We start from the raw sequence: 27203 nt of genomic DNA on the forward strand, positions 1-27203 counted from the left end.
GACTTTAATCCTCAAACCGTGTATGCAAATAGGATTCCTTGGGGAGAAAAGGAAGCTCAGAAACTAACTTCCAATTTGTTTTTGATGATGTTGTTTTTAAATAAATTTCTTGGGAACAATCACAGATGTATTACTAGTAAAATTAAGCTGTTGCACTACCAAAATGTACTTAATATAATTGCTGTAGACATTATTTTTCTCTAAGTAGCTCACATTCAGTCTTCTTTATCATTTATTTAGTTAAGGGTTCTATGGCTTTTAAAGGCTGAAAAGGAAACTTACCCTATTTATTCCTTGCTTATCAATTTTGCATTTCCCAATCTCCTCCCTCTCCCCACCACACTTATTTTGAAAACCAAACCAATATGGCAGACCTAATAGGCTGTCATATTTTTCCTGATCACATTTTTAGACTTTATTTTTTTAAAGCAGTTTGAGTTTCATAGCAAAATTGAGAGGAGGAGACAGAAATAGTTTATATATCCTCTGCTCCTAAACCTGCACAGCCTCTCCAATTCAGTACATTTGTTATAACTGATGAACCTACAGGGATACATAATTGTCACCCAAAATCTGCAGTTTACTAGAGGACTCACTCTGGGTGTTGTACATTCTGTGGACTTGGAGAAATATATAATGACATGTATCTGTCATCATAGTATCATGCATAATATTTTTACTGTCCCCAAAACCTTCTGTGCTCAACATACTCATTTCTCAGCCCCTGCAAACACTGATATTTTCCCTGTCTCCATAGCTTTGCCTTTTTAAGAATGTCATATAATTGGCATCAAACAGTATATAACTTTTTCATATAGGATTCTTTGACATAGTAATATGCATTTTTGCTTCTTCCATGTCTTTCCATGGCTTGATAGCTTTTATTTTTTTGAGACAGGGTCTCACTCTGTCATCCAGGCTAGAGTGTAGTGGCACAATCATAGCTCACTGCAGCCTCAAACTCCTGTACTCAAGTAATCCTCCTGAGGAGGACTATTTGCCACCTCACCTGGCTAAATTTTTTTGTTTTTAAATTTTTTATAGAGACAGGGTCTTGCTATGTTGCATAGGGTGGTCTCTAACTCCTGGTCTCAGGTGATCCTCCCACCTTGGCCTCCTAAAACACTGGGATTACAGGTGTGAGCAGCTGCACCTGGCCAATAGCTTATTTCTGTTGTGCTAATATTTAATTGTCTGGATGTACTACAGTTTATCCATTAATGTGTGAATAGGCATCTTGGTTGCTTCCAAGTGTTGGCAATTTTAAATAAAGCTGCTATATACCTCCATCTGCAGGGTTTTGTGTGAACCTATGTTTCTGGCTTCTTTCGATAAATACTAAGGTACATGCATGATTGCCAGATCGTATGGTAAAAATGTTTAGTTTGGTAATATACCACCAAACTGTCTTCAAAGTGGCCATACAATTTTGCATTCCCACCAACAATGAGTGGGAATCCCTGTTGTTCCACATACTCACTAGCATTTGGTGTTCTGAATTTTGGCCATTCTGATAGGTGTGTAGTGGTATCTAAATGCTGTTTAAATTTAGTTCCTGATGACGTGTTCTGTGAAGCATCTTTTCATATGCTTATTTGCCATCTATGTCTTTGGTTGAGAGGTCTCTTAAGGTCTTTGGCCCATTTTTAAAAATAGCTTTTTTTATTGTTGAGTTTTAAGAGTTCTTTGTATATTTTGGATAACAGTCCCCTATCAGATGTTTTGGCAGTTATTTTCTCCCGGTTTTGCTTTTCTTTTTGTTCCCTTGAGTGTTTTTGTTTGCAGAAATTTTTAATTTCAGTACAGTCCAGCTTATCAGTTCTTTCTTTAATGAATCAAGCATTTGTTGTTAGATGTAAAAAGTCATCAAAAAGTCAGGGTTATCTAGATTTCTTCCTGTTATCTTCTAGGAGTTTTATAGTTTTGTGTTTTACATTAGGTCTTGTATTAGTTTGTTCTTGCATTGCTATAAAGAAATACCTGAGACTGGGTAATTTGTAAAGAAAAGAGGTTTAATTGGCTCACAGTTATTATGCAGGCTGTACAGGAAGCGTGGTGGTATCTGCTTGGCTTCTGGGGAGGCCTCAGGAAACTTACAATTATGGCAGAAGACAAAGGGAGAGCCAGCACTTCACATGGCTGGAGCAGGAGGAAGAGGGAGGCTTGGGGGAGTTTTCACACACTTAAACAGCCAGCTCTTACTGAGGTATAATTTATATAATGCAACATTAACACTTGTAAGTATAGAATTCTGTTATTTTTATTAAATTTCTTAAGATGTATAACGATCACCATAATACAGTTTTAGAACATTTCCATTGTCCCAAAAGTTTTCTCGTGTCCATTTGTTGTTGATCCCTGCTCCTACCTACAGCCCTAGGCAACCCTGATCTGCTTTCTGTCCCTATAAATTTGCCTTTTCTGGACATTTTAATACACTGAAATCATACAATATATAGTCTTTTGCATCTGGCTTCTTTCACTTAGTGTAACATTTTGGTGTTCTTCCATGATGTAGCATGTATCAGTAGTGTTCCTTTTTATTGCTGAGGAGCATTCCATTGTATGATTATGCTACATTTTATCAATTCACCAGTTGAAATGTGCTTCTACTTTTTGCCTACAGTGAATAATGCTGTTATGTACATTTAGTTACATGTATTTGTATGGACAAATGTTGTAACTGATCATTGATAGAGTCTTTAGAGTGGAATTATTGGGTTGAATGGTAAATTTATGTTGAATAGTTCAAGAAACTCCCAAATCACTTTCTAAGTGGTTTTACATTCTTACGATTGATTTGTTAGGGTTAGGGTAGCTGTGGGTTTTTCAGAGATGCCCGTCATCATTTTGAGAATGATCCATTTTATTCCTAGTTTATTGAGACCTTTCATTCATTTATTTTTTTGAGACAGAGTCTCACTGTCTCCCAGACTGGAGTGCAGTGGCACGATCTCTGCTCATTGCAACCTCTGCCTCCTGGGTTCAAGTGATTCTCGTGCCTCAGCCTCCTGAGTAGCTGGGATTACAGGAGTGCATCACCATGCCCAGCTAATTTTTGTATTTTTAGTAGAGACAGGGTTTCACCATCTTGGCCAGGTTTGTTTTGTGAACTTCTGACCTCAAGTGATCTACCCACCTTGGCCTCCTGAAGTGCTGGGATTACAGGTGTGAGCCACCACACCAGCCATTTTATTGAAACCTTTTAAAAAATCATGAATTGCTTGTTGATTTTATGAAATATTTTTTTGAATATATTGACATTATGTGGTTTCTATACTTTATGCTGTTACTATTGTGTATTAACCAATTCTACATAATTTTTATGTATAATTAATAATCATATGAACCTAGTATTTCTCAAATATATCCCATTTGGTCATAGGGTGTTATCCTCTTTATATGGTGCTGGATACAATTTGCTAAATTTTTAAAGGATTTCTGTATCCATGCTAATTGAGGGGTTTTAGTCTGTAGATTTCTTGTAGTGACTTTGTCTGCTTTTCATATCAAGTTAATGCTAGCCTCAAACAATGAGTTGGGAGGTCTTTCATTCTGTCCTATTTTTGTAAGTGTGTATTAGGGATTGACATTCTTTCCTTAAATGTTTGATACAGTTTACCAGTGAAGCCATGTGGAATTGGTAGAACTTTTTTGATGGAAAGTTTTTAAATTAATAATTTAATTTCTTTGTTATAGGTCTATACAGATTTTCTTCCTTCTTTAGTCAGTTATGGTAAGTTGTATGTTTCTTTTTTTTTTTTTTTTTTCTTTTGAGACAGAATCTCGCTCTGTCGCCCAGGCTGGAGTGCAGTGCTGTGATCTCAGCTCACTGCAATCTCTGCCTCCTGGGTTCAAGCCATTCTCCCGACTCAGCCTCCTGAGTAGCGAGGATTACAGGCACCCACCAACATGCCCGGCTAACATTTTTATTTTTAGTAGAGTTGGGGTTTCACCGTATTGGCCAGGCTGGTCTTGAACTCCTGACTTCAGGTGATCCGCCCTCTTTGGCCTCCCTAAGTGCTGGGATTACAGGCATGAGCCACTGCGCCCAGCTGGTAATTTGTATCTTTCTAGAAAGTTATGTATTCATCTTGAGTTATCTAATTTGTTGGCATAAAGCTGTTCTTAACATTCCCTTTTAATCTCTTTTATTTTTGGTGAGTTAATAGTGATATTCTCTCATTCCTCATTCTGGTAATTGTGACTTATCCCTTTCTTCTGGGTTAAGCTAAAGGATTGTCAGTTTGATAATCTATTAGAAATAATTTTTAATTTCACTGATTCTTTCCTATCATTTTTCTTTTTCATTTCATTGATTTCAGCTCCAATCTTTACTATTTTCTTTTTTTAATAGCTTTGTGTTTAGTTTTTTCTTCTTATTTCTCATCTTAAGGCTAAAACTTAGATTATTGATTCGAGAAATTTATTCCTGTATGATGTGGGCATTTAGTGCTATAAATATCTTTTTAACCACTACTGAAGCTGCATCCCAGAAATTGTGATATGTTTACATTTTTTATTTTCTTTAAAGTATTTTGTTATTTTCCTTATGATTTCTTCTTTGGGCCCTGGGTTATTTAGAAATATGTTATTTAACTTCCAAATATTTTACAATTTCATAGATTTCTTTTTGTTGCTGATTTCTTTTTTTTATATATACTTTAAGTTTTAGGGTACATATGCACAACATGCAGGTTTGTTACGTATGTATACATGTGCCATGTTGGTGTACTGCACTCATTAACTCATCATTTAACATTAGGTATATCTCCTAATGCTATCCCTCGCCCCTCCCCCCACCCCACAACAGGCCCTGGTGTGTGATGTTCCCCTTCCTGTGTCCATATGTTCTCATTGTTCAGTTCCCACCTATGAGTGAGAACATGCAGTGTTTGGTTTTTTGTCCTTGCGATAGTTTACTGAGAATGATGGTTTCCAGCTTCATCCATGTCCCTACAAAGGACATGAACTCATCATTTTTTATGGCTGCATAGTATTCCATGGTGTATATGTGCCACATTTTCTTAATCCAGTCTATCATTGATGGACATTTGGGTTGGTTCCAAGTCTTTGCTATTGTGAATAGTGCCTCAGTAAACATACGTGTGCATGTGTCTTTATAGCAGCATGATTTATAATCCTTTGGGTATATCCCCAGTAACGGGATGGCTGGGTTAAATGATTATTTCTAGTTCTAGATCCCTGAGGAATGGCCACACTGACTTCCACAAAGGTTGAACTAGTTTACAGTCCCACCAACAGTGTAAAAGTGTTCCTATTTCTCCACATCCTCTCCAGCACCTGTTGTTTCCTGACTTTTTTAATGATTGCCATTCTAACTGGTGTGAGATGGTATCTCATTGAGGTTTTGATTTGCATTTCTCTGATGGCCAGTGATGATGAGCATGTTTTCATGTGTCTGTTGGCTGCATAGATGTCTTCTTTTGAGAAGTGTCTGTTTATATCCTTCGCCCACTTTTTGATGGGGTTGTTTGTTTTTTTCTTGTAAATTTGTTTGAGTTCATTGTAGATTCTGGATATTAGCCCTTTGTCAGATGAGTAGATTGCAAAATTTTTCTCCCATTCTGTAGGTTGCCTGTTCACTGTGATGGTAGTTTCTTTTTCTGTGCAGAAGCTCTTTAGTTTAATTCGATCCCATTTGTCAATTTTGGCTTTTGTTGCCATTGCTTTTGGTGTTTTAGACATGAAGTCCTTGCCCATGCCCATGTCCTGAATGGTATTGCCTAGGTTTTCTTCTAGGGTTTTTATGGTTTTAGGTCTAACATTTAAGTCCATTGTGGTCAGATAATATACTTTGTATGATGGCCATTCTTTTAAATTTATTAAGACTTGTTTTAAGGTCTGGCATATGGTCTGTTTGGGAGAATGTTGCATAGGCACTTGAATGTGTATTCTGCAATTCTTGGCTGCAGCATTCTATTAATATATATGCCAGTTAGGTTGAGTTGGTTGATAATCCTGTTTCTATCACCTTATTGAGTTTCTTCTATCACTTTATTGAGTTTCTGTCTAATTATTCTATCAATTATGGAGAGCAGGGTATTGAAATCTTCAAGTGTTATTTTTTAGTTGTCTATTTTAGCATTTAAATTATGTCAGTTTTTGTTTCATGTACAGTCATGAGTCACTTAACAATATGTTCTGAGAAATGCATCATTATGCAATTTCATTGTTGTGCAAACATCATAGAATATACATATACAAAACTAGATAACATAGCCTACTCTACATTTAGGCTATAGCCCATCTATGGTATAACATATTGCTCTTAGGCTACAAACCTGTACAGAATGGAACTGTACTGAATACTGTAGGCAATTGTAAGTTTTGGTAAGTATTAATTGTTAATAATGGTAAGTTTTTTTTTATCTCAAACATATCTAAACATAGAAAAGGTACAATAGAAGTATGGTATTAGAATCATATGGGACCACCATTGTATATGCAGTCTGTCATTAAGTGAAACATTGTTATGTAGCTCATGATGTATTTTTAGATTCTGTTGTTAGATGTATATGTACCTATAGTTGTTAGGTTTTACTAAAAGGTTGACCCTGTTTATTATTATGAAATATCTGTCTCTGTAATACTTCTTATCTTAAATCAGTTTTTATCTGTTATTAATTATAGCTACTTCAGCTTTCTTATGGTTGTGGTTTAATAGTATACCTTTTTCCATCTTTTTACTTTAAACATGCTTTTGGCTTTGAATGAAAGTGTTTCTAGTTTAAACAGTATTTTGTTAATCTTGCTATTTAATGCAGTCTGACAATCTCTGATTTTTAAATGGGGCTTTTAACATTTCCATTTAGTGTAATAATAATATATTTGAACTCACTTGGTAATTTGCCATTTGTTGTCTGTTGTTCCTGTCTTTTTTGTTACTCTGTTCCCCTTTTACTACTTTATGTGCTTTATATGTGTATTTTAGTGTACCATTTAATTTTCTCTATTCATTTTTGTACTATGTATATTTGTAATGGTGGTTCTGGGAGCTGTATTATGATTTGAATTTACATCCTACCTCAGTTAACTCCTAAATTAATTCTGGTAAATTATGGAAAATTTGTTCTAATTCATATCTAATCTTTATCCCCCTGTATTGACACGTATATTATATCTACATGTAATATAACCCATACCAAATGTTACAGTGTTATAATTATTGTTGTATATATTCAGTAGCATTTTCAAGTACTTAAGAGAGAAATGACAAATACTATATCTGTGGAGTCTTTCATATAACCCACATATTTGTCATACCCAGTGCTCTTCGTTTCTTTCTGTACATTGGAGTTAACACCTGAAAGATTGCAGGACAAGGTGTTTCTGGTAAGGAAGGTCTGCCACCATTGAATAATCTGAGTGCTTGTTTATGAGAGAACATCTTTGTTTCACTTTTAGTTTCGAAGGATAGTTTTGCTGGATATAAAATTATTGGTTGACTGTTTTGTTTTTTTTCTTCCTTGGTAGTGTTATCAGTTTCCACTGATAGTGTTGCTGAGTGTGGACATTGTTCACCACTCCAAATCAAGTGACCTCTCTTTGATCATGGCAGCAATGCCACCAGTCCTCATAGTTGTGCTGGTAGAACCTCCTCTGTGGTAGAGATAGAAATGACCTCATGCAAGAACATCACAGATTCTCACTCTTCGTATCCAAAGTTCAACAGTTCTTCAAGCATAAATGCTTTTCTCATTCTTTCAATCCCAGATTGCTGAAATGGTTGTGTTTTTTGTTAAATGTTGTATCAACTATATCTAGCTTTGCAGTTTATTTTTGGAAAGAGGATTTTAAAAAACCTCCTTATTTGGCCATAACTGCAAGTCTAACCCGAATCCTCTTATTTTCTCAAGATACTTCATATATTACTAGTTTTTTTTTTTAATATTTAGCCTGGAAATGATTGCATTTCACTGTCTCCTTAGATTGGCCCCATTACGAGTAAGGAAATGTAATGCATTGTGACCTATGCAGAAAGAATTACTGGTGACTGCTTTATACTGAAGACAACTGTGAGTGTGGTAGACAGAGTTTGTGCAATAAATAGCACAAATGTATAATTACATACTCTCTCAGATTTTCATTTTCATGAAATGAAGTCTAGCTTTGAATCATTCCAACTCTTTGACATCTGAGCTTTTCTTCTTACATTCCTGACAATATTTAGGAAAATTACTTCTGACTTTCATTAATGATCTTGCAAGCTTTTCTAACTTATTTAATGTCTTTCCATTCCTTATAGTAGCTAGATAAATTTTTTTTTACTAATTTCTTTAAGGTTATCTAATTGTTTTCCCTACTCAACAGGCAACCTTCATATTACTTTAATGGAAGTCAGTGAAAGCATTGACAATTTCTCATCCAGACCCATCACATTCCTAATAAAGAGCCTTTGCAATTCTCCTAGAATGTTTCTCTTCCAAATAGTTCCACAGCTCACTCTCTGAAGAATTTCACTTTTTCAGAAGGGCCTTACTGGAGTATCCGATCTTAAAATGACACCACCATCAGCTAGTGTCCCATTACTCTGCTAATTGTTCTCCAGAGCTTTTACCAACATTGACATATACTAAATATCAGTTGATTAATAGGTGGTTATCTTTCTTTCTACCACTAGAATGCAAGCTCTATGAAAACGTGAATATGTATTGCTCAGTGCTCTGTCCCTAGATCCTAGAATGAGGTCACATAATTTTAGCTCAGAATATTGGTTCAACAAAAGAATCTACCTTACTAGAAGCAATCCTTATACTGCTGCCAATGCTTAAGACCCAGCCATTTTTACTCATTCATTCCCCTTCCTTCCTTTCTTCCTTCCAACTTCCTTCCTTCCTTTCCTAACTCTCCCTTCCTTCCTTCCTCCCTCCCTCCCTCCCTCCCTCCATCTCTTCCTTTTGTGTACTGTATGCTATGCACTGCGTTTTTAGAGAACTTGCTTATAAACTCTTTATTTTCTCCATATTGGCATGTAAGAATATCAAGATATCTTTTCACCTTATCCAATCAAGATAACAAACCTTTTAGTTGTCAAATCGAATAGAACTTTTTTTTTTATTCTTGACATAATTGGTTGATTCCTTCTTGAATACCTTCCTAACTTCTGGATGACCACTCTCTTTTGGTTTTCTGTGGATCTTGGCCATTCTTTCTGAACGTTCTTCATGGGCTCTTTTTCCCTTTCCTCTGCCTTTCTCTTAAATATAGGTATTCTTCCTATGTACAGCTTTCCTAAACTTTAGCTGTCATCTTTCACTGATAGTTTACAAATTTCTAAGATTTTCACATACCTGACTTCTTTGTTCCTTTCTTATATGCCCAGATACCCATTTTAGCTATACCTATATTAATGTTAAGGACTGAGTATTTGTGTTCCCTCAAATTCATGTGTTGAGCCCTTAATATCCAATGCGATGCTTACGAGGTGGGGCACTTAGGAGGTAATTAGGTTTCTGTGACATCATGATGTTGGAGCCAGTGGGATTAGTGCCTTAAGAAGAAAAGGAAGAAATACCAGAGCCTCCTCTCTCTTTGTCATGTGAGAACACAGCAAGAAGTTTATCTAATTGTTTTCCAGCTTCAAAGAGTGTTCTTACCAGGAAACAGATCTGCCAGCACCTTGATACTGGAACTCCCAGAGCTCTTAGAGATGAATGTCTATTATTGAAGCCACTAGTCTATGGTATTGTGTTATAACAGCCTATGCCGACCAAGACAGCTATCCATCCCATGGCACTGATGTTACCGATAGGATCTTGTCTTATACAGTAGTAGGAGTCTTCAATACCAATTTACCCTAAGTCACACATTGTTATAATATTCACATTTTTAGCAAAACTATAGGGTAACTACTAATACCTTTGTTGTCGAAAGGGCAATGCTATTCTTTTCAGTCCCTTCTTTTAAAAGCAGTGATTATTCTAGTTTTGCATTGTTTACAATTGAAATAATGTTTTAGAGAATCTTAAAGAGTATTATATTTCTTTATGAATAATGAAATGTTGACAAACAAGTCATGATTAATCCAGTAATGACTTTCAGAAGTAAGTAATAGTTTTATTAGTAACATAGATTTCTATATGTAAAATGTTTTTCACAAATTTGAAATCAATTGTCTCTTAATATTATTATCATTATTATTTTATTTTGTACATGCAGTTCATTTCACATTTCCTAATACAAAACAGTATTCCAAATGTAGAATTTTAGTTACAGAGCAAATAAAACTGAAGGTTGCTCATTTTCATTTCCTTTCTTTCTATGCCTTTCAGCTGTCTTCCTCTTCTATGAAGATGGATTAGATATCATTTATTATGTCTTGATTTTTTTAAAGTACCTATTACTTAAATTAACATCACTTAGAATTAATAAACACTTAACTATTTTATTTTATTTTTATTTTATTATTTTTATTTTATTTTATTATTTTATTTTATTTTATTTTAAGATGGAGTTTCGTTCTTGTTGCCCAGGCTGGAGTGCAATGGCACGATCTCGGCTCACTGGAGCCTCTGCCTTCCGAGTTTAAGTGATTCTCCTGCCTCAGCCTCCCAAGTAGCTGGGATTACAGGTGTGAGCCACCATGTCTGGCTAATTTTTTTGTATTTTTAGTAGAGACAGGGTTTCTCCATGTTGGTCAGGCTGGTCTTGAACTCTCGACCTTTGGTGATCTGCCCACCTCGGCCTCCTCAAGTGTTGGTATTACAGGAGTGAGCCACCACTCCAGGCCTTAACTGTCTTTAAATAAGGTAAATGCTAACTAGTTTGGAGTAACACCCTCAGCAATTTTGGCCTATTTACGCTTGTAGTACATCTTTCTCTCGAGTGTTACACTCACAATAGGTGGTAGAATGTTCCTGGTTATACTAGTTCATATTTGAAATACAAACCTGCCTGAGTCATACTGGTTTTTTGAACGTAAGAGAAAAAACTGGGAGAAGAGGAAGGCATTTGTGTTGTTGTTTCTTTTGACAAACATTCAGTGACTAAGGTAATGAAAACAAAGAAAACTGAGGAAAGTATCTCCAATATTGACCAACATTCTTTCCATGTTTGCTAAATAGATATTTGTAAGGTGATTCAAACTGGCCTCAAGTACATACACTTTTTCCTGTAGTATAGTAGAGTGTTTTTTGAAAGGAAAAGACTGATTATCTTTCCAGAATATTGATTCCTACCCAGAAAGATTCAGGGTCATACATTATATTTCTGTGATAAAGATTTGTATAAATAGTCACTGTTCACCAACCGCAACATTGACAAAAACGTTTTTTGTATCTATATTATTAAAATTATTTTTGTGTCATGTAAACCATAATCTTTTGATTATAGCATGGTATGATATCAGCAACATGTGATACAATATAAAGAAATCCACTGTAATTTTCTTTTTAAGTTTCACTCAATTGTAAGTTAATATGTTCCTTTAGGGACCTCCTCCCTGCTCCACCCCTTAGTGTTGACACACGTAACGCATAGTCTCACTGGTTGTTCTTTATTTATTCATTTTGTCCCAAAGCTTTCTGTCATATTCACTTTCTTTCACATTATTTGGTCTGAATTACATCAGTCTTTGGTCATCATTTTCTTAAGAATTGTTTTGTTTGTATTCTTTTCTCTAATGATAATATAGATAATATAGATAATCACATACAAATGAGATTCTCAATCTTCCTGCCTTGTTCTTTTTTTCTTATTCTTTAGACATTTTGTTTGAAAATTTTTTAATTCTGCTGGCAATATTTTCTCTAAAATGAAAGACTTAGATTATAGCATTGCAACTTTCCAAGTAAAATAAAAATCTTGATCTTGAAGATCAGCCCAGATTGATAGAAAGCTATATGAAGTTCTCAGAATAGTATGTGGTTCTGGCCAGTCATGGATGTCTGAACATATTTTATGGAGTGCCCAGAACATTATTTTGCCAGTATTATAAGTAGATAAGGTGTTTTCATTCTGGTGTGTGTGTGTGTGAAAGGAGTACTTGTGCAGTTAATGTGTTTTGTGAATTTTTCTCACAGTGGGAAATTGTGGAATTTTTGTCGCTGCATGTTAAAATTTCATCTTCTAGGTATAGTGTGCTTTTTAAAACAATCTGTATGCTAAATAAGTGGACATGAAGTAGTACCTTAACAGGTTTTTTTTTTTTTAGGAGTTAGGGTATTATATGCCCAATTTCAATTTCCTAATCTGATTCCAAAGAAGACACAGAAATATAACTGTGATAGTACCAATGTTATTTGAGATTTTAAAAAATTTAACAAATTTAAATCTGGTGCTCTTCCATCCAGCATAACCACCATTTAGTATTTCTTGGATAAAATAAGGTTTGAAAAAATATATATAGCTCACTACCAGCTTTAAAATATATAATCTGAACTCAGTCCAAAATATTTTAAGACAAATTTGGCAGAGCCTTTATTTTTTAAATAGCATGGAATTTGATGTAGGTTTTAAAATAATTTTAGAATTAGTTACAGATGATTTAGTTTGTCATTCTTCCTAGGGGGAAAAATATTTTAAATCTTCAGACAGGCAAAGTACCATAGTGCTGACCACATATTATTATGCAGTTATCATTGTTTCCAGTCAAGTTATTGTGAACTATGTTGCTAGGTTTATTTTATTATGCAAGTCTCAATTTCAAAGTTTCTAATTTTATAATAATTTTATTAACTATATTTGGTCAAGACATTTTTAATGTTCAAACTTATGAGAATGTATCTTCTGGTACCTACTGAGTGTTGAATATATATTTAGACTCCTCTAAAATACTTGTAGTATGATCTACCTAGTAATTCACTTGGTATTTTTTCTTCAGTGAAAAAACAAGGGAAGACTACGAGTGCAGTGTGATCTCTGATCTCATCTTTGCCTGGGCACATCCATCACCCATAGGGGGAAAAGTATATATGAAGGAAATATAACTAAGTGTTAATATTATTTATTATTAGGGGTGGCAAGATAGAAGGTAAATTATGAATGGTTTTGATAGTTTCTCTTTATATATTTCCCAAATTATCTGCAGTAGGGCATCTGTTACCTCTCTAATTAGAAAATAAATGTCCTCAATTTGTTCTAAAATAATTGAATTACTAAAAATGATGTTCGTGTTATACTCTCTGTACTGACAAGCATTAGTAGAATTGTAAAGTCCAGAATACAAATGATATAAAATTGATATCACCATAATAAATGTTTAAAAATATTCTAATACTAAATGGACTTTTTAAAAGTTCAAAAATTACTTTCCTATATTTACAAGAAATAAATGGCTTTATCTCAAATGTTTATGTTAATAAATTAATCTTACCTGAGATAAGTTAGTAAAAGCTCAAAGTATAAAAAGGAAATTATGCTTTTAATCCTGAAATTTATGAATGCCAATTTTTTATCAAGTGCATTTTATTTAAAAATAACTCAAATGTAAGAATAATCTAGGGAACATATCAAATTCATGCTGGGTCATACCATCAGAGATTTTGATTAAGAAGGTCTAAAGTCCTAGGAACCTGTATTTTAAACCAGCATCCCACATGATTCTGATGCAGGTGATCCAACAGACCATATTAGATTGTTTATTCTTTTCCTCTCTCATTCCATGGCAAGATCTATGGTCATTTTCAGTACCATAGATAAAATCAAGATTCAAGTTGAATCTGTTCCTCTACATTCTATCAGGCAGAGCTGCCATAAAAAAGTACCATAAACTGGGTGGCTTAAAACAACAGAAACATATTGTCTCAAAGTTCTTGGAGGCTACAGTCCAAAATCAAGGTATCAGATCACATTTTTGTAATGTGATCTGTTTTCTCTGGCCTCCAAGGTATGCGTACATCCCCAACAGTTTCACAATACAACCAACTAGGGTAAGGGAAGAAGAAGTTAGAACTTTTATTTTTATTTTTATCCCATATATTTAATTTCTATTAATGTATGGTTTATAGTGTATATAATTACTGAAAGAATTTTAAGTAGCATGTAAATTGTTTAGCACTTTGGTCTCAGGAATACTATATTCACTTTTTATGATGCAGTATTAGTCATAAATGTTAAATGTTTTACATTTTACTATCAAGTGAAAATTAATTGTATTTTTATTTGTGTGCTTCCCTATTCCCTTTTATCCCCTACATCAGGTGATGCTTTCCCTTGGACGATCAGCTTGCATAATTTCAGCATTTATACCCTTCTTGGAAAACAAGTGACACTTTGCCTAGTGGAACCTATGGGTTGCACCTCCACTCTAGCTGTCACGTCTCAAAAACTACTTGCTACGGGACCTGATACACGACATTCATTTGTTGTTTGTCTCCATGTTGACCTAGAGTCACTAGAGATGAAATGCTCTAATCCCCAGGTTGGTACATTTGATTTATGAAAGGAAATTTAAAGAAATGTGATTTAAAAGCAATTGTTATCCATTTTGTTGAAGGGTTTCTCTTCTCTTAAGTATCCTAAATTATTTTTAACTTGGCCATCAGGATCAGGGTGGTTAGATTAAGAATTGCTTTGAAGCTCTCTCAAGTTGTGAAATTTAAACTCTTCTGAAAATGTAATGGTGGCAGTACAAATGTATCTTTTGGCCGATGGAATGAAATCAGTTGCAGATGTAATGTTTTTAAACATTGAAGAACTATTTTACTGTCAGACTGGAAGAGTCTGTTGAACTGATTGAGTGTAATTTTCATTCAGATTCTCACTCAGAACTTCTTTGCTTATCATGCAATTTTTTTTATTATTACACTTTAATTTCTAGGATACATGTGCACAACGTGCAAGTTTGTCACATATGTATACATGTGCCATGTTGGTGTGCTGCATCCGTTAACTCGTCATTTACATTAGGTATATCTCCTAATGCTATCCCTCCCCCCGCCCCCCAGCCCACGACAGGCCTGAGTGTGTGATGTTCCCCACCCTGTGTCCAAGTGTTCTCATTGTTCAATTCCTACCTATGAGTGAGAACATGCAGTGTTTGGTTTTCTGTCTTTGCAATAGTTTGCTCAGAATGATGGTTAGTCTATTTGAGGGTAAATGAACAAGGGTTAAATTGCATGCAACTAATTATTTCTGCAAACCCAGGTGATCTGAATTCATATTAAACTGTAAAATTACACGATACAGCATGATTGGCCTATGACAACTGAAATCTTTTTCTTTTTAAAAATATTATTTGTTATATTTGTTATATTAATTGTTATAAGCCAGTTTTTGAAGAGTACTTTTTTAAGTAGGTTCAAGTTAGTTGAGCTTGATGACACATGCCTATAGTCCCAGCTACTCAGGAGGCCAAGGCAGGAGGATCACTTGAGCCCAGAAGTTAGAGGCTGTAGTGTGCTATGATTGCACCTGGGAATAGCCACTGCACTCTAGCCTGGGCAATAAAGCAAGACTCTTTCTCTTAAAATTTTTTGTTTTGTTTTAATTCACTTTTTATGAAGTAGTATTAATCATAAATGTTAAATGTTTTACATTTTACTATCACGTGACAATTAACTATATTTTTGTTTGTGTGCTACCCTACTCCGTTTCCTCCCCTATATCAAGTGATACTTCTCTTTGGACTATCAGCTTGCATTCCATATTTTATAGAGCCTCTTTTTTGAAACCATCCTCGTCCTTTCTTCTCTTCTTCTTGCCTCCCTCTCCCTACTATATACTATACTATTTGATTTAACTTTTATATGTTTTTGTGTACTTTGAAAAGATTAGACCTAATAATATATTGGTAAGAGTCTTATTACAAAAATGCATTTAATTAGAATTATGACAAGGCGGCTGTATTAAAAGAGCACTGTCATAAAAACGTAAGAACTCATCTTGCACTATAGTAAACATTATTTCATTTTTTTCTTTCTTTTTTTTTTTTCTTGAGACAAGGTCTTGCTTGGTCCCCCAGGCTGAAGTGCAGTGGTGCAATCACAGCTCATGCAGCCTCAAACTCCTAGGTTCAAGCAGTCGTCCCATTTGAACCTCCTGAGTAGCTGGGACTATAGGCACATGCCACTGTGACCAGCTAATTTATTTCATTTTTATTTTTTTGTGGAACAGGGTCTCGCTTTGTTGTCTGGGATGATCTTGAACTCCTGGCTTCAAGCGATACTTCTGCTTCAGCCTCTCAAAGTGCCGGGTTACATGGTGTGAGCACCATGCCATAAGGTCATTTATTTTAGAATCAGTAGTGAATACTTTTGAATGATACTAAATATTTCAGTTTAATGGCTATTTGCCTTTCTATTATACCCATAGTGATACAGAAGAAAATAATTATGAAATAACTCTCTTCTTTGAGATTACTCTTTGAGCGCTACTGCTAATGGTTGCTTTAAAGTGTTTTTAAAAGGAAGGGAAACTGTTATGGATTGAATTGTGTCCCCACAAAAATATATGTTGAAGTTCTAACCTTGTGTATCTCAGATATAACCTTATTTGGTAATAGGTTTGTAACAGAAGTAAGTTAAAATGAAGTCATTAGGGTGACCCAATGTGACTGGTATCCTTATAAAATAGAAAAATGTGGACATAGACACATACAAAGGGAAGATGATGTAAAGATACACAGGGAGATTGTCATGTGAACATGGAAGCAAAGATTGAACTAGTAGAGCTGTAAGCCAAGGAGCACCCAAGACAGATAGTTCCCACCAGAAGAAGCTAGGCAGAGAGCCAAGGAAGGATTGTACTCAGAATCTCAGAGGGTACATGGCCCTACTGGTACCTTGATTTTGGACCGTAGCCTCCAAGAACTTTGAGACGATATGTTTCTGTTGTTTTAAGCCACCCAGTTTATGGTACTTTGTTATGGCAGCTCTGCCTGGTAGAATGTAGAGGAACAGATTCAACTTCTTTAGACCCTTTATCATAGAAGTCGTTAAAAAGGAAAACATAAAATATCTCTGAGCATGGCAGTATAAGCTCCCTTAGCCTATCTTTCCTATTGATTATTCCTGTATACTCTAGGAAAAATTCAAAAACAAGCAATTGACTACCCCCACATAAATGCATGTTCTCAACTTGTTTTAAAATAATTGAATTGCAAAACGACTTTAAGGCAGCTTTTAGAAATTTTAATGAGGTGTAAAGGAAAGCATACTGAATGAAAAGGTAATAAATCTGAATTGAGGAATGAAAAGTATAAAAAGAATCAAGTGGAATTTTAGAAGTAAAAAATACAGTACCTGAAGGAAGAAAACCATATTATGTGGGCTTAAAGGTAGCCTGGAGATGATAGAAGAGTTACTAAACTTGAACATAGATCAGTAGAAATTACTGAATTTGAAAAAGAAAGGAAAAAAGTTTTTAAGTCTCAGGATACAAAAACAATGTACAAAAATCACAAGCATTCTTATATACCAATAACAGACAAACAGAGAGCCAAATCATGAGTGAACTACCATTCACAATTGCTTCAAAGAGAATAACATACCTAGGAATACAACTTACAAGGGATGTGAAGGACCTCTTCAAGGAGAACTACAAACCACTGCTCAATGAAATAAAGAGAATACAAACAAATGGAAGAACATTCCATGCTCATGGATAGGAAGAATCAATATCGTGAAAATGGCCATACTGCCCAAGGTAATTTATAGATTCAATGCCATCCCCATCAAGCTACCAATGACTTTCTTCACAGAATTGGAAAAAACTACTTTAAAGTTCATATGGAACCAAAAAAGAACCCGCATCACCAAGTCAATCCGAAGCCAAAAGAACAAAGCCGGAGGCATCACGCTACCTGACTTCAAACTATACTACGAGGTTACAGTAACCAAAACAGCATGGTACTGGTACCAAAACAGAGATATGGATCAATGGAACAGAACAGAGCCCTCAGAAATAATGCCACATATCTACAACCATCTGATCTTTGACAAACCTGACAAAAACAAGCAATGGGGAAAGGATTCCCTATTGAATAAATGGTGCTGGGAAAACTGGCTAGCCATATGTAGAAAGCTGAAACTGGATCCCTTCCTTACACCTTATACAAAAATTAATTCAAGATGGATTAAAGACTTACATGTTATACCTAAAACCATAAAAACCCTAGAAGAAAACCTAGGCAATACCATTCAGGACATAGGCATGGGCAAGGACTTCATGTCTAAAACACCAAAAGCAATGACAACAAAAGCCAAAATTGACAAATGGGATCTAATTAAACTAAAGAGCTTCTGCACAGCGAAAGAAACAACCATCACAGTGAACAGGCAACCTACAGAATGGGAGAAAATTTTTGCAACCTACTCTTCTGACAAAGGGCTAATATCCAGAATCTACAATGAACTCAAACAAATTTACAAGAAAAAAAAAAACCACCCCATCAAAAAGTGGGCAAAGGATATGAACAGACACTTCTGAAAAGAAGACATTTTTGCCACCAAAAAACACATGAAAAAATGCTCATCATCACTGGCCATCAGAGAAATGTAAATCAAAACCTCAATGAGATACCATCTCACACCAGTTAGAATGGCAATCATTAAAAAGTCAGGAAACAACAGGTGCTGGAGAGGATGTGGAGAAATAGGATCACTTTTACACTGTTGGTGGGACCGTAAACAAGTTCAACCATTGTGGAAGTCAGTGTGGCCATTCCTCAGGGATCTAGAACTAGAAATTCCATTTGACCCAGCCATCCCATTACTGGGGATATACCCAAAGGATTATAAATCATGCTGCTATAAAGACACATGCACACGTATGTTTACTGAGGCACTATTCACAATAGCAAAGACTTGGAACCAACCCAAATGTCCAACAACGATAGACTGGATTAAGAAAATGTGGCACATATACACCATGGAATACTATGCAGCCATAAAAAATGATGAGTTCATGTCCTTTTCAGGGACATGGATGAAGCTGGAAACCATCAGTCTCAGCAAACTATCGCAAGGACAAAAAACCAAACACTGCATGTTCTCACTCATAGGTGGGAATTGAACAATGAGAACACATGGACACAGGAAGGGAAACATCACACTCCGGGGACTGTTGTGGGGTAGGGGGAGGGGGGAGGTGGGGGTAGGGGGAGGGATAGCATTAGGAGATATACCTAATGCTAAATGACGAGTTAATGGGTGCAGCACACCAACATGGCACATGTATACATATGTAACAAACCTGTACATTGTGCACATGTACCCTAAAACTTAAAGTATAATAATAATAAAATTAAAAAAAATAAAAAACAAGATAGTGGCACAGTGTTTAACAAACTCCTTGCATGGGTGGCCAAACATACTGCTAAATATACATAAAAATGCAGATCATTTAAAAAAAAGTGAACAGAGCTTCAATGATTGTAGAACAGAAAAGTCTAATCTTGTGTACTGCTTGGAGTTTCAGAAGGAGAAGATAAAAGGATTGGGATAGAAAAAAAGAGAGGAAATAATTACAGAAAACTTTGCAAATTTGGGGAAAGAGATAGTCTTTTATGCATCCAAGAAGTTCACCTAATCCCAAACAGGATAAACCCAAAGTAACAAACATTTGGACACATTGTGATTAAAATATTGAAAACGAAGGGTAAATTTTTTAAAATTTTGACAGCAGATATGGGAAAAGACACATTCCATAAAAGCAAATAATGATTTGAATTAGAGTAGATTTCTCATTAGAAACCACAAGAGACAGAAGACATTGGAACAACATTTTGGAAGTGCTAACATGAAAGAACTGTTAACCAGTGAAGATACCCCACAGAAATGAAAGAGAAATAAACCCATTTTTAGATGAAGGAAAGCTAAGAAAGTTTGTCACCAGCTGCTCTATTCTACAAGAAATGCTAAAGGAAATTCTTCAGGGTGAAGGAAAATGATACTGGATGAAAAATTAGATCTTTAGGAATGAAGGAAAACCAACAGAAAGGGTAAATGGCTGGGTAAATATATTTTTTAAAAAACTAAAAAATATGTATGACTCTTGAAATCAAAAAGCATAACATTGTCTGCTGGTTTTTTCAGTGTATGTAGATGTAGCATACAAGACAACTATAACATTAAGGCTAGCGGAAGATGGAGTAAAAGAATCTATGGTTGCCAAGTTTCTACATATCATATGAAGTGGTACAATATAAACTCTTAAGTAGACTGAAAGTTTTGGTTCGTATGTTTTACTCTCTTAGGACAACTAATAAGAAAATGTGAAAATACGAAAGGATAAAGCCAAAAAGCCAATAGAGGAATTAAAATTAAAAACTAAAAAATATTCAAAGAAGCCAAAAAAAAAGATGGGAAAAAGTAACAAAGGAACAAAAACTGGAGGATGAAACAGTACAAAAAATAAAATGCTGGAGCTAAGCCAGCTATATTAATAATTACATGAAATATTTATGGTCTCAATTAGGAATCTGCAAACTAATGCCCAAAGGCCAAATTTGGCTACACTCATTTTTTACATATTGTCTATGGTTTCTGCCATGCTACACCTGCAGAATTGAATAACGGAACAGTACGGCCCACAAACCCTAGAATATTTACTGTCTGGCCCTTTACAGAGAAAGTTCACAAATTATTGGTCAAACACTCCAAGTAAAAGGCAAAGATCTATAGTGGGAAGTAAAGCAAGATGCTACCATATAATACCTAAGATTGTATTTTACTTAAATATAAAGAAACAGATTATAAATAGATGCATAGTAAAAGATACACCATACAAACAGTCAGCATAAGAAGGCTGGACTTATTTGAATCTTAGATAAAACAAATAAAAAGTGTGTTACCATAGATAGAGTGACATGAAACAAAAATTAACAGAATTAAGGGAAAAAGAGAATTCTAGAATCATAGTAAGAAATTTTGTAATGCCTCTTTCAGCAATGGATAAAACAGCTGGATTAAAAATAAATAATTGAAGATATAGAAGATATGAAAATACTATGCACTCACCTTGATCTAATTGGCATTTATAGAACAGTATATCCAACAGCCATAGAATGTGCTTTTTTACCGATATACATCGTCTCATTTTTAAGAGGATCAAAAATCACATGAAAGTATTATTTGACCACAGTCAAATTAGAAATTAATAATAATAAAACAGCTAGAAAAACTAAATATGTGGACGTTAAACAGCATGCTTCTAAATAATTTATGGAACAAAGACATAATTATTTGGGAAATTAGAAAATATTGAATGACACTAAAAAAACTGGATAAGCTAAGGCAGTGTTTAGAGGGAAATATAACTTTAAAGACATATTAGAAAGGAAGACAGATCTTAAATCAGCCATTTAAGGTTCAACTTTAGAAAGCTAAGAAAAGAACAGAGAAACTCAGAGTAAGTAAAAAGAAGAAAATAATAAAGATATGAGCAGAGATGAATGGAACAGTTAACAGAAAAGTGAGCAGGAGATAGAAAATTAATGAACTGGTTCTTTTAAAAGATCAACAAAATTGACAGTTCCTTAGCTAGACTGAAATAATAGAGAGGGAGAAAAAAATGCAAACTACTAATATCATGAATAAAGGGGGGTTGATAACATTAAAAGCATAATAAGAGAATAATGAACAACTTTATGCCAACAAATGCAACCACTTAGATGAAATGGAAATTTTCATTGGAAAAGAATTCTGTCAAAGTTGACACAAGAAGAAAAGAGCGAATCCAAATAGCTCTGTATGTTTTAACAAAATTGAATGGGGTGTCAAAAACTTTCCCATGGAGAAAACTTCCAATCTAGATGGATGAATTCTATCAAATATTCTGGAAAAAATAACATAAATTTTTCACAAATGTTTTCCCAGAAATGAAGGCTGAAGCATCCCTGCCCAATTGGTTTTATGAAGCTAGCATAATTCCAATAACCAAACTTCAAAAAGACTTTACAAAAGAAGGAAATTAGGTATTAATATCCCTCATGAAAATGATATATAAATTCTTAACCAAATGTTAACAAATCAAAGATAACAATATTTAAAAAGCATAATATATATATTATACATAATGGCCAACTAGTAATTATCTTAAAAATGCAAGTTTGGTTTAATATTCAAAAATCATTCAATATAATTTACCATAATAACAAAACAAAGGAGAAAAATCATGATCATCTCAATAAATTCAGGTGAGACATTTGACAGAATTCAACATGCATTCAGGATGAAAAGTCTCAGCAAATTACAAGTAGAAGGTAACATTCTCAAACTGATAGAGATCATATAAGGGAAAACAATGGTAAATATCATACGTAATGGTAAAATATTGAATGGTTTCCCACTAAGATCAGGGAAAAGTCCAGGATTTATGCTTTCAATTCTATTCCGTATCATACTAGAGTTCCTAACCATTACAATAAACCAAGAAAAATTAATAAAAGATATAAAGGTAAGAAATGAAGAAGTAAAACTGTTTGCATATAACATATTTTATAGAAAACCCCAAAGGAGTCTAATAATAAACTATTACTAAAACGAACAAAACTCACCAAGCTTTTATAAGGCAAAGTTAATGTATTAAAACCAATTGTATTTTTATGTACTAGCAGCAAACAACTGGAAAATGGAATGAAATCAATTTCACTCTTTACTAACATCCAAGAAACATAAATGAATAAATCTAACAAAAGATATCTAAGACGTCTATCCTGAAAACCATAAAGCGTTGCTGAGAAAACTTAACACCTAAAAGAAGTAAAGAGATATATCTCCTCATAGTTTGGAAGACTCAAATTGTTGATGGCTTATTGATCTTGATATTGGGCATAATCAAGTTTAAAAACAATACTTTTTGAATGACACATTGAGATAGCAGAAAGCCCGACATTTGGAGAAGGTATTTACAAGACATTCTTCAAACAATGGACTGTCATCCAAATTTTTTTTTTTTTTTTTTTTTTTTTTTTTTTTTTTTTTTTTTTTTTGTGGAGGCAGAGTGTCCATCTGTTGCCCAGGGTGGAGTGCAGTGATGTGATCTCGGCTCACTGCAATCTCCTCCTCCCAGGTTCAAGCGATTCTCCTGCCTTAGCCTCCTGAGTAGCTGGGATCACAGGTGTGTGCCACCACGCCTGGCTAATTTTTGTATTTTTGTAGAGACAGGGTTTCATCTGTTGACCAGGCTGGTCTCAAACTCCCAATTTCAAGCAAACCACCTGCCTCGGCCTCTCAAAGTGCTGGGATTACAGGCATGAGCCACAGCACCCGGCCTAAAAATTCTTTCTACTCAATAACATGAAGATGAACAATAAATGATAAAGACAAATAATGGGGGAAAGACTTGAAGAGATACTTCGCAAAATATTTATTTGAATAGTCAATAAGCATATGAAAATATGCCCAATATCATTATCAGAGGAAAAACATCATGAAGAAATAGAAATACACACCTATTAGATTGGCTGAAATAAATGATAGACTCAATATGTGGACCAACTGGAACTCATCATACACTGCTTGTGAGAATGTAAAAATGATGTAACAACATTGGAAACCCCTTGGCAATTTCTGAAAAAGTTCAGCACACTTATCATACAACCTAGCGATTTCTCCCTATGTATTTCCTCTGAGAAACAAAAATATATATCCACAAAAGGTCTTTTACACAGATGTATATAGCAGCTTTATTTGTATAGCCCCAAACTGGACAAACTCACATGTTTATCATCAGGTGAATTAGTAAAAAAATTATAGCCTACTCATACCAAGGTAATACTAGTCAGCCATTAAAGGGCTGAATTATTGATAAAATGCAAAATCATTGATGAATCCTGAAATCATTATGCTGACAGAAGCCAAGTGGGAAAAGAGTGCTTACTCTATAATTCCATTTACATAAAATGTTAAAATATGCAGATTACTATTAATATATAGTGATAGAAAGTAGGTTACTTGTACTTGTTGCCTGGAAGCAGGAGAGGAAGAGAGAATAAAGGGGTGATAGGAAGAGGACGTATTACAAAGGGATATGAAGATATTTTTGGAAGATATAGAAGTGTTGTTTTTCTAAAGTCATAATTTATAGTTAGTGGTAGCTCAGTCTCTCTCTAAAGCTACATATAATAGACAGCCCCCTGCTACTTGGAGTTATCTACCAAGGCCCTTATAATTTAGGAAAGATAATTGTAGCTGTGAGAGGATACTCCTACTCCACATGTTCTAGTTATCCATAGCTGTCCTAGCTAACACAAAAAATATTGTAGACTCCACTATATTCATATTTTTAAAATTTTCTTTACTTTGAGATACTTAATAGTTTTGTGATTTTTATGGTGTTACTAAATGTAATACTTTGGCTCAAAACTAGAGTACTGGGTATATTCTCTAGCTATCCACATTGTTTGGAGCTAAGCTCAGATTTTGTTGTTGTTTAAATGTAAACCAGCTCTAAGCAAAGTCATCAGCTAGATGGGGCTTGTGTTTGGTCTTGTATTTCCTTCCTATGTCTGTTCCTTCCCTGTTGTCCTTTCTTCAGTTATCTGGCTTCCAGGGCCACCTGGCTCCCAGTGCCTCCTTTCTCCTGTTCTCCTGATACCAAGAACCTTTTTTTCTAGAATTACTCCAAGGCTGAATGAACCTTGGGCACTGAGAGTTCTACTACATCTTTACTCAAAATGTAGTAACTCTTATCTCTTTATGTAATTCTGCTTTATAAATCTCATAAAATCCTTGGAGTTACTCAATAAATCCTCATAAACAAAATTGTGTTAAATTGTCACCACTTGGTGTAACCAACGTTGATCAAAAGGTTTTTGGGAAGTCTGAAATATTTATGAAAATATTTTGTAAACACTGAAATGTTATATGAATATCATTTTGTGAGTGTAGACTGACTCTGATTAAAATGTGAGACCCTCTTTGCAAATTGGTATGAACATCCCTGGTGAAATGTAGCAACATTCCTGAAGAGATGTGAAACCACAAAATAACGGCACTGAAGAATCTATATAAACTAAAAGATTTGGTGAGGGATTAATACTCTTTGATATCTTCAAGTGACAGATTAACCTAAATTTTAATGCCAAAACATGAGACTCTAAACAAACCTCTTTGTTGTGAGTGATTGCTTTAGCTTATGCTTCCAGACTCTCTTTGGATGCTTTCAAAATTCCAAGGGATGACTTGGTTTTTTCTTTTGTTTTCTTTTTTGGCCATATGCAGTAAGCAAATTCTTATTGAGCACTACATGTAAGGCAGACATGAAGGTGAATAAAACAAACACGCAAAGAACGCCATATCTACATACCTCATAATCCAACTATTGAAAGCCACAAGTAAGGAACAAATATTGAATATATCACAAGAAAATACATGTATGATACCTTACATTCAGGGGAACCAAGATTTGATAAACAGCTTACTTCTCATAAGAAACCACGAACGCCAGAAGAACATCTTTAAATTAGGAAAATAAAAACTAAAACGTCTCAATCAATTTAGAAGTTCTTAATTAAGCAAAAATAACTTTTATAAATGAAAACTAAAGAGAAATATTTTCAGAGAAAAGACTCTATCACCAGCAGGAACTGCATACAGGAAGTACTAAGGAACATTTTTCATGCTGAGAGGAAATGACACCAGATGGCTGAGCATCTCTTCAAATGTTTATTGGCCATTGAGTTTGCTCATTCGTGAATTGACAGTTTTGCATTAATTTATATTTTTCTAATTACTAATAAAATTGAGCTTTTTTTCACATGTTTATTGTCCAGTGAATTTGCTCTTTTGTGATTTGTTAATTCATATCATTTAGCCAGTCTTCTATTAAATTCATTTTTCTTAGCAATTTGTAAAAGCTTCCTTTAGACTCTATAAATACAAACCCCATAACTGTAATGCAGTTAATTTGCTTTTAAACTCTTTGACATCTTTTGCTAGAAATGTTTAATCTTTCATAGTCAAAGATACCTATATATTCCTTTTTATTTTCTGGGTATCCTGTCTTAAAAGGAGTATCATGGACCCCTAAAATGCACGCAGATATACACCTGACCATAGAATCTTAAAATGTCTTTTACTGTTTTTTCTTTTAAAATTAATGTCTCAAAATTTCTTTCTTGTGCTTTCTCATTTATCCATCTGTTTTTGTTGTTTGCTTTTTGTTTTTAAAATATATTTGTTGTAAGGAGGAGGTGCAAATCAATACTTCTTGTCCTTTTTATACCATTGGCTTAAAGCTGTGAGCCTATTCTCAGAATATTGTATAGACCCATTAAGATTGCATACTGAGGTATACTGTCAGAAGATTTGTGGGCTTTTGACTGTAGCCAGTGTGTATGTTTCTTGAGTACATTTTATGGAAATAATTCCTACTTAAATACCTTTCTTTGGCTTATCCATTAGGATGACATCAGAATTGTGACCCTTGTACACTATTGAATTTATTTCATTGTTGCCTAGATACAGAACCCTCATGTAGTTAATGTACTTTAAATATAGAGAAGGCTATGTATGTAAGGTAGGCTGAGAGCAAATTTATTACTGTATCAGACATTACTGTCTGTCTATTTTAGTCCTGGAACTTTCATTGCCATTCAGTGTTCTTAGACACTGTGTATATTTATCTTGGTTGAATATTTGATGCTTTCATGACTGGAAGAGATTTCTGTTATCCGTTCCCTTCATCTTAACTATGTGACCAAAGTTACCCTGTTTCCTTTAATGTCTTTAGACACCAGTATCTCAGACCCTAAATACTATGTTTATTCCAAAGTTAAATGAGCCTATCCTGTAATCCCAGTGACTTGGTAGGCTAAGGTGGGAGGATCACTTGAGCTCAGGAGTTTGAGACCACTTGAGCAACATAACAACATGCTGTCTTTATTTAAAAAAAAAAAAAAAAAAAAAAGCCCATAGAATCTTTTTTTTTTTTTTAATGTGATAAAACTTCTGTTTACCTTTGGCCAGCAAACTGATACATTGTTTTCTTATAGGCATTCACAGGGACATAACACTGTCTTAGCATTTTGGGGTTTATATATGTGGAACTGAGAAAGAACAGATTTATGCCAGTTTTCTATTCATTCATTCATCATTTTTATTGCTGTTATGTTGATCAGTTTTTACCAAGGGAATGGAATTTGGCATTGCTGTATAAGAACACAGGCTTTGAGTTCAGACGAAACTAGATTTGTATCCTTGCACCACTCACCCATTTTTTATTTCTCTGAGCTCTTGATTTTTTTTTTTTTTTTGAGACATTTTTTTTGTTGTTGCGAAGGCAGGTGTGCAATGGTG

General features: G+C 34.5%; 1 protein-coding gene across 17 annotated transcripts in view; it reads left to right on the forward strand.

Moving 5' to 3' along the window:
* VPS13B (vacuolar protein sorting 13 homolog B) overlaps positions 1 to 27203 on the forward strand; it is an 897698-nt gene that overhangs the window by 451703 nt on the left and 418792 nt on the right. For all 17 annotated transcript variants that reach the window (XM_063642860.1, XM_055286878.2, XM_063642862.1 and 14 more), the window contains exon 24: positions 14163 to 14383. In XM_063642860.1, the coding sequence (XP_063498930.1) occupies positions 14163 to 14383 (221 nt within the window). The remainder of the gene's footprint in view (positions 1 to 14162; positions 14384 to 27203) is intronic.

Source organism: Symphalangus syndactylus, chromosome 7, assembly GCF_028878055.3.
Source record: "Symphalangus syndactylus isolate Jambi chromosome 7, NHGRI_mSymSyn1-v2.1_pri, whole genome shotgun sequence".
NCBI classification, from domain to species: domain Eukaryota; kingdom Metazoa; phylum Chordata; class Mammalia; order Primates; family Hylobatidae; genus Symphalangus; species Symphalangus syndactylus.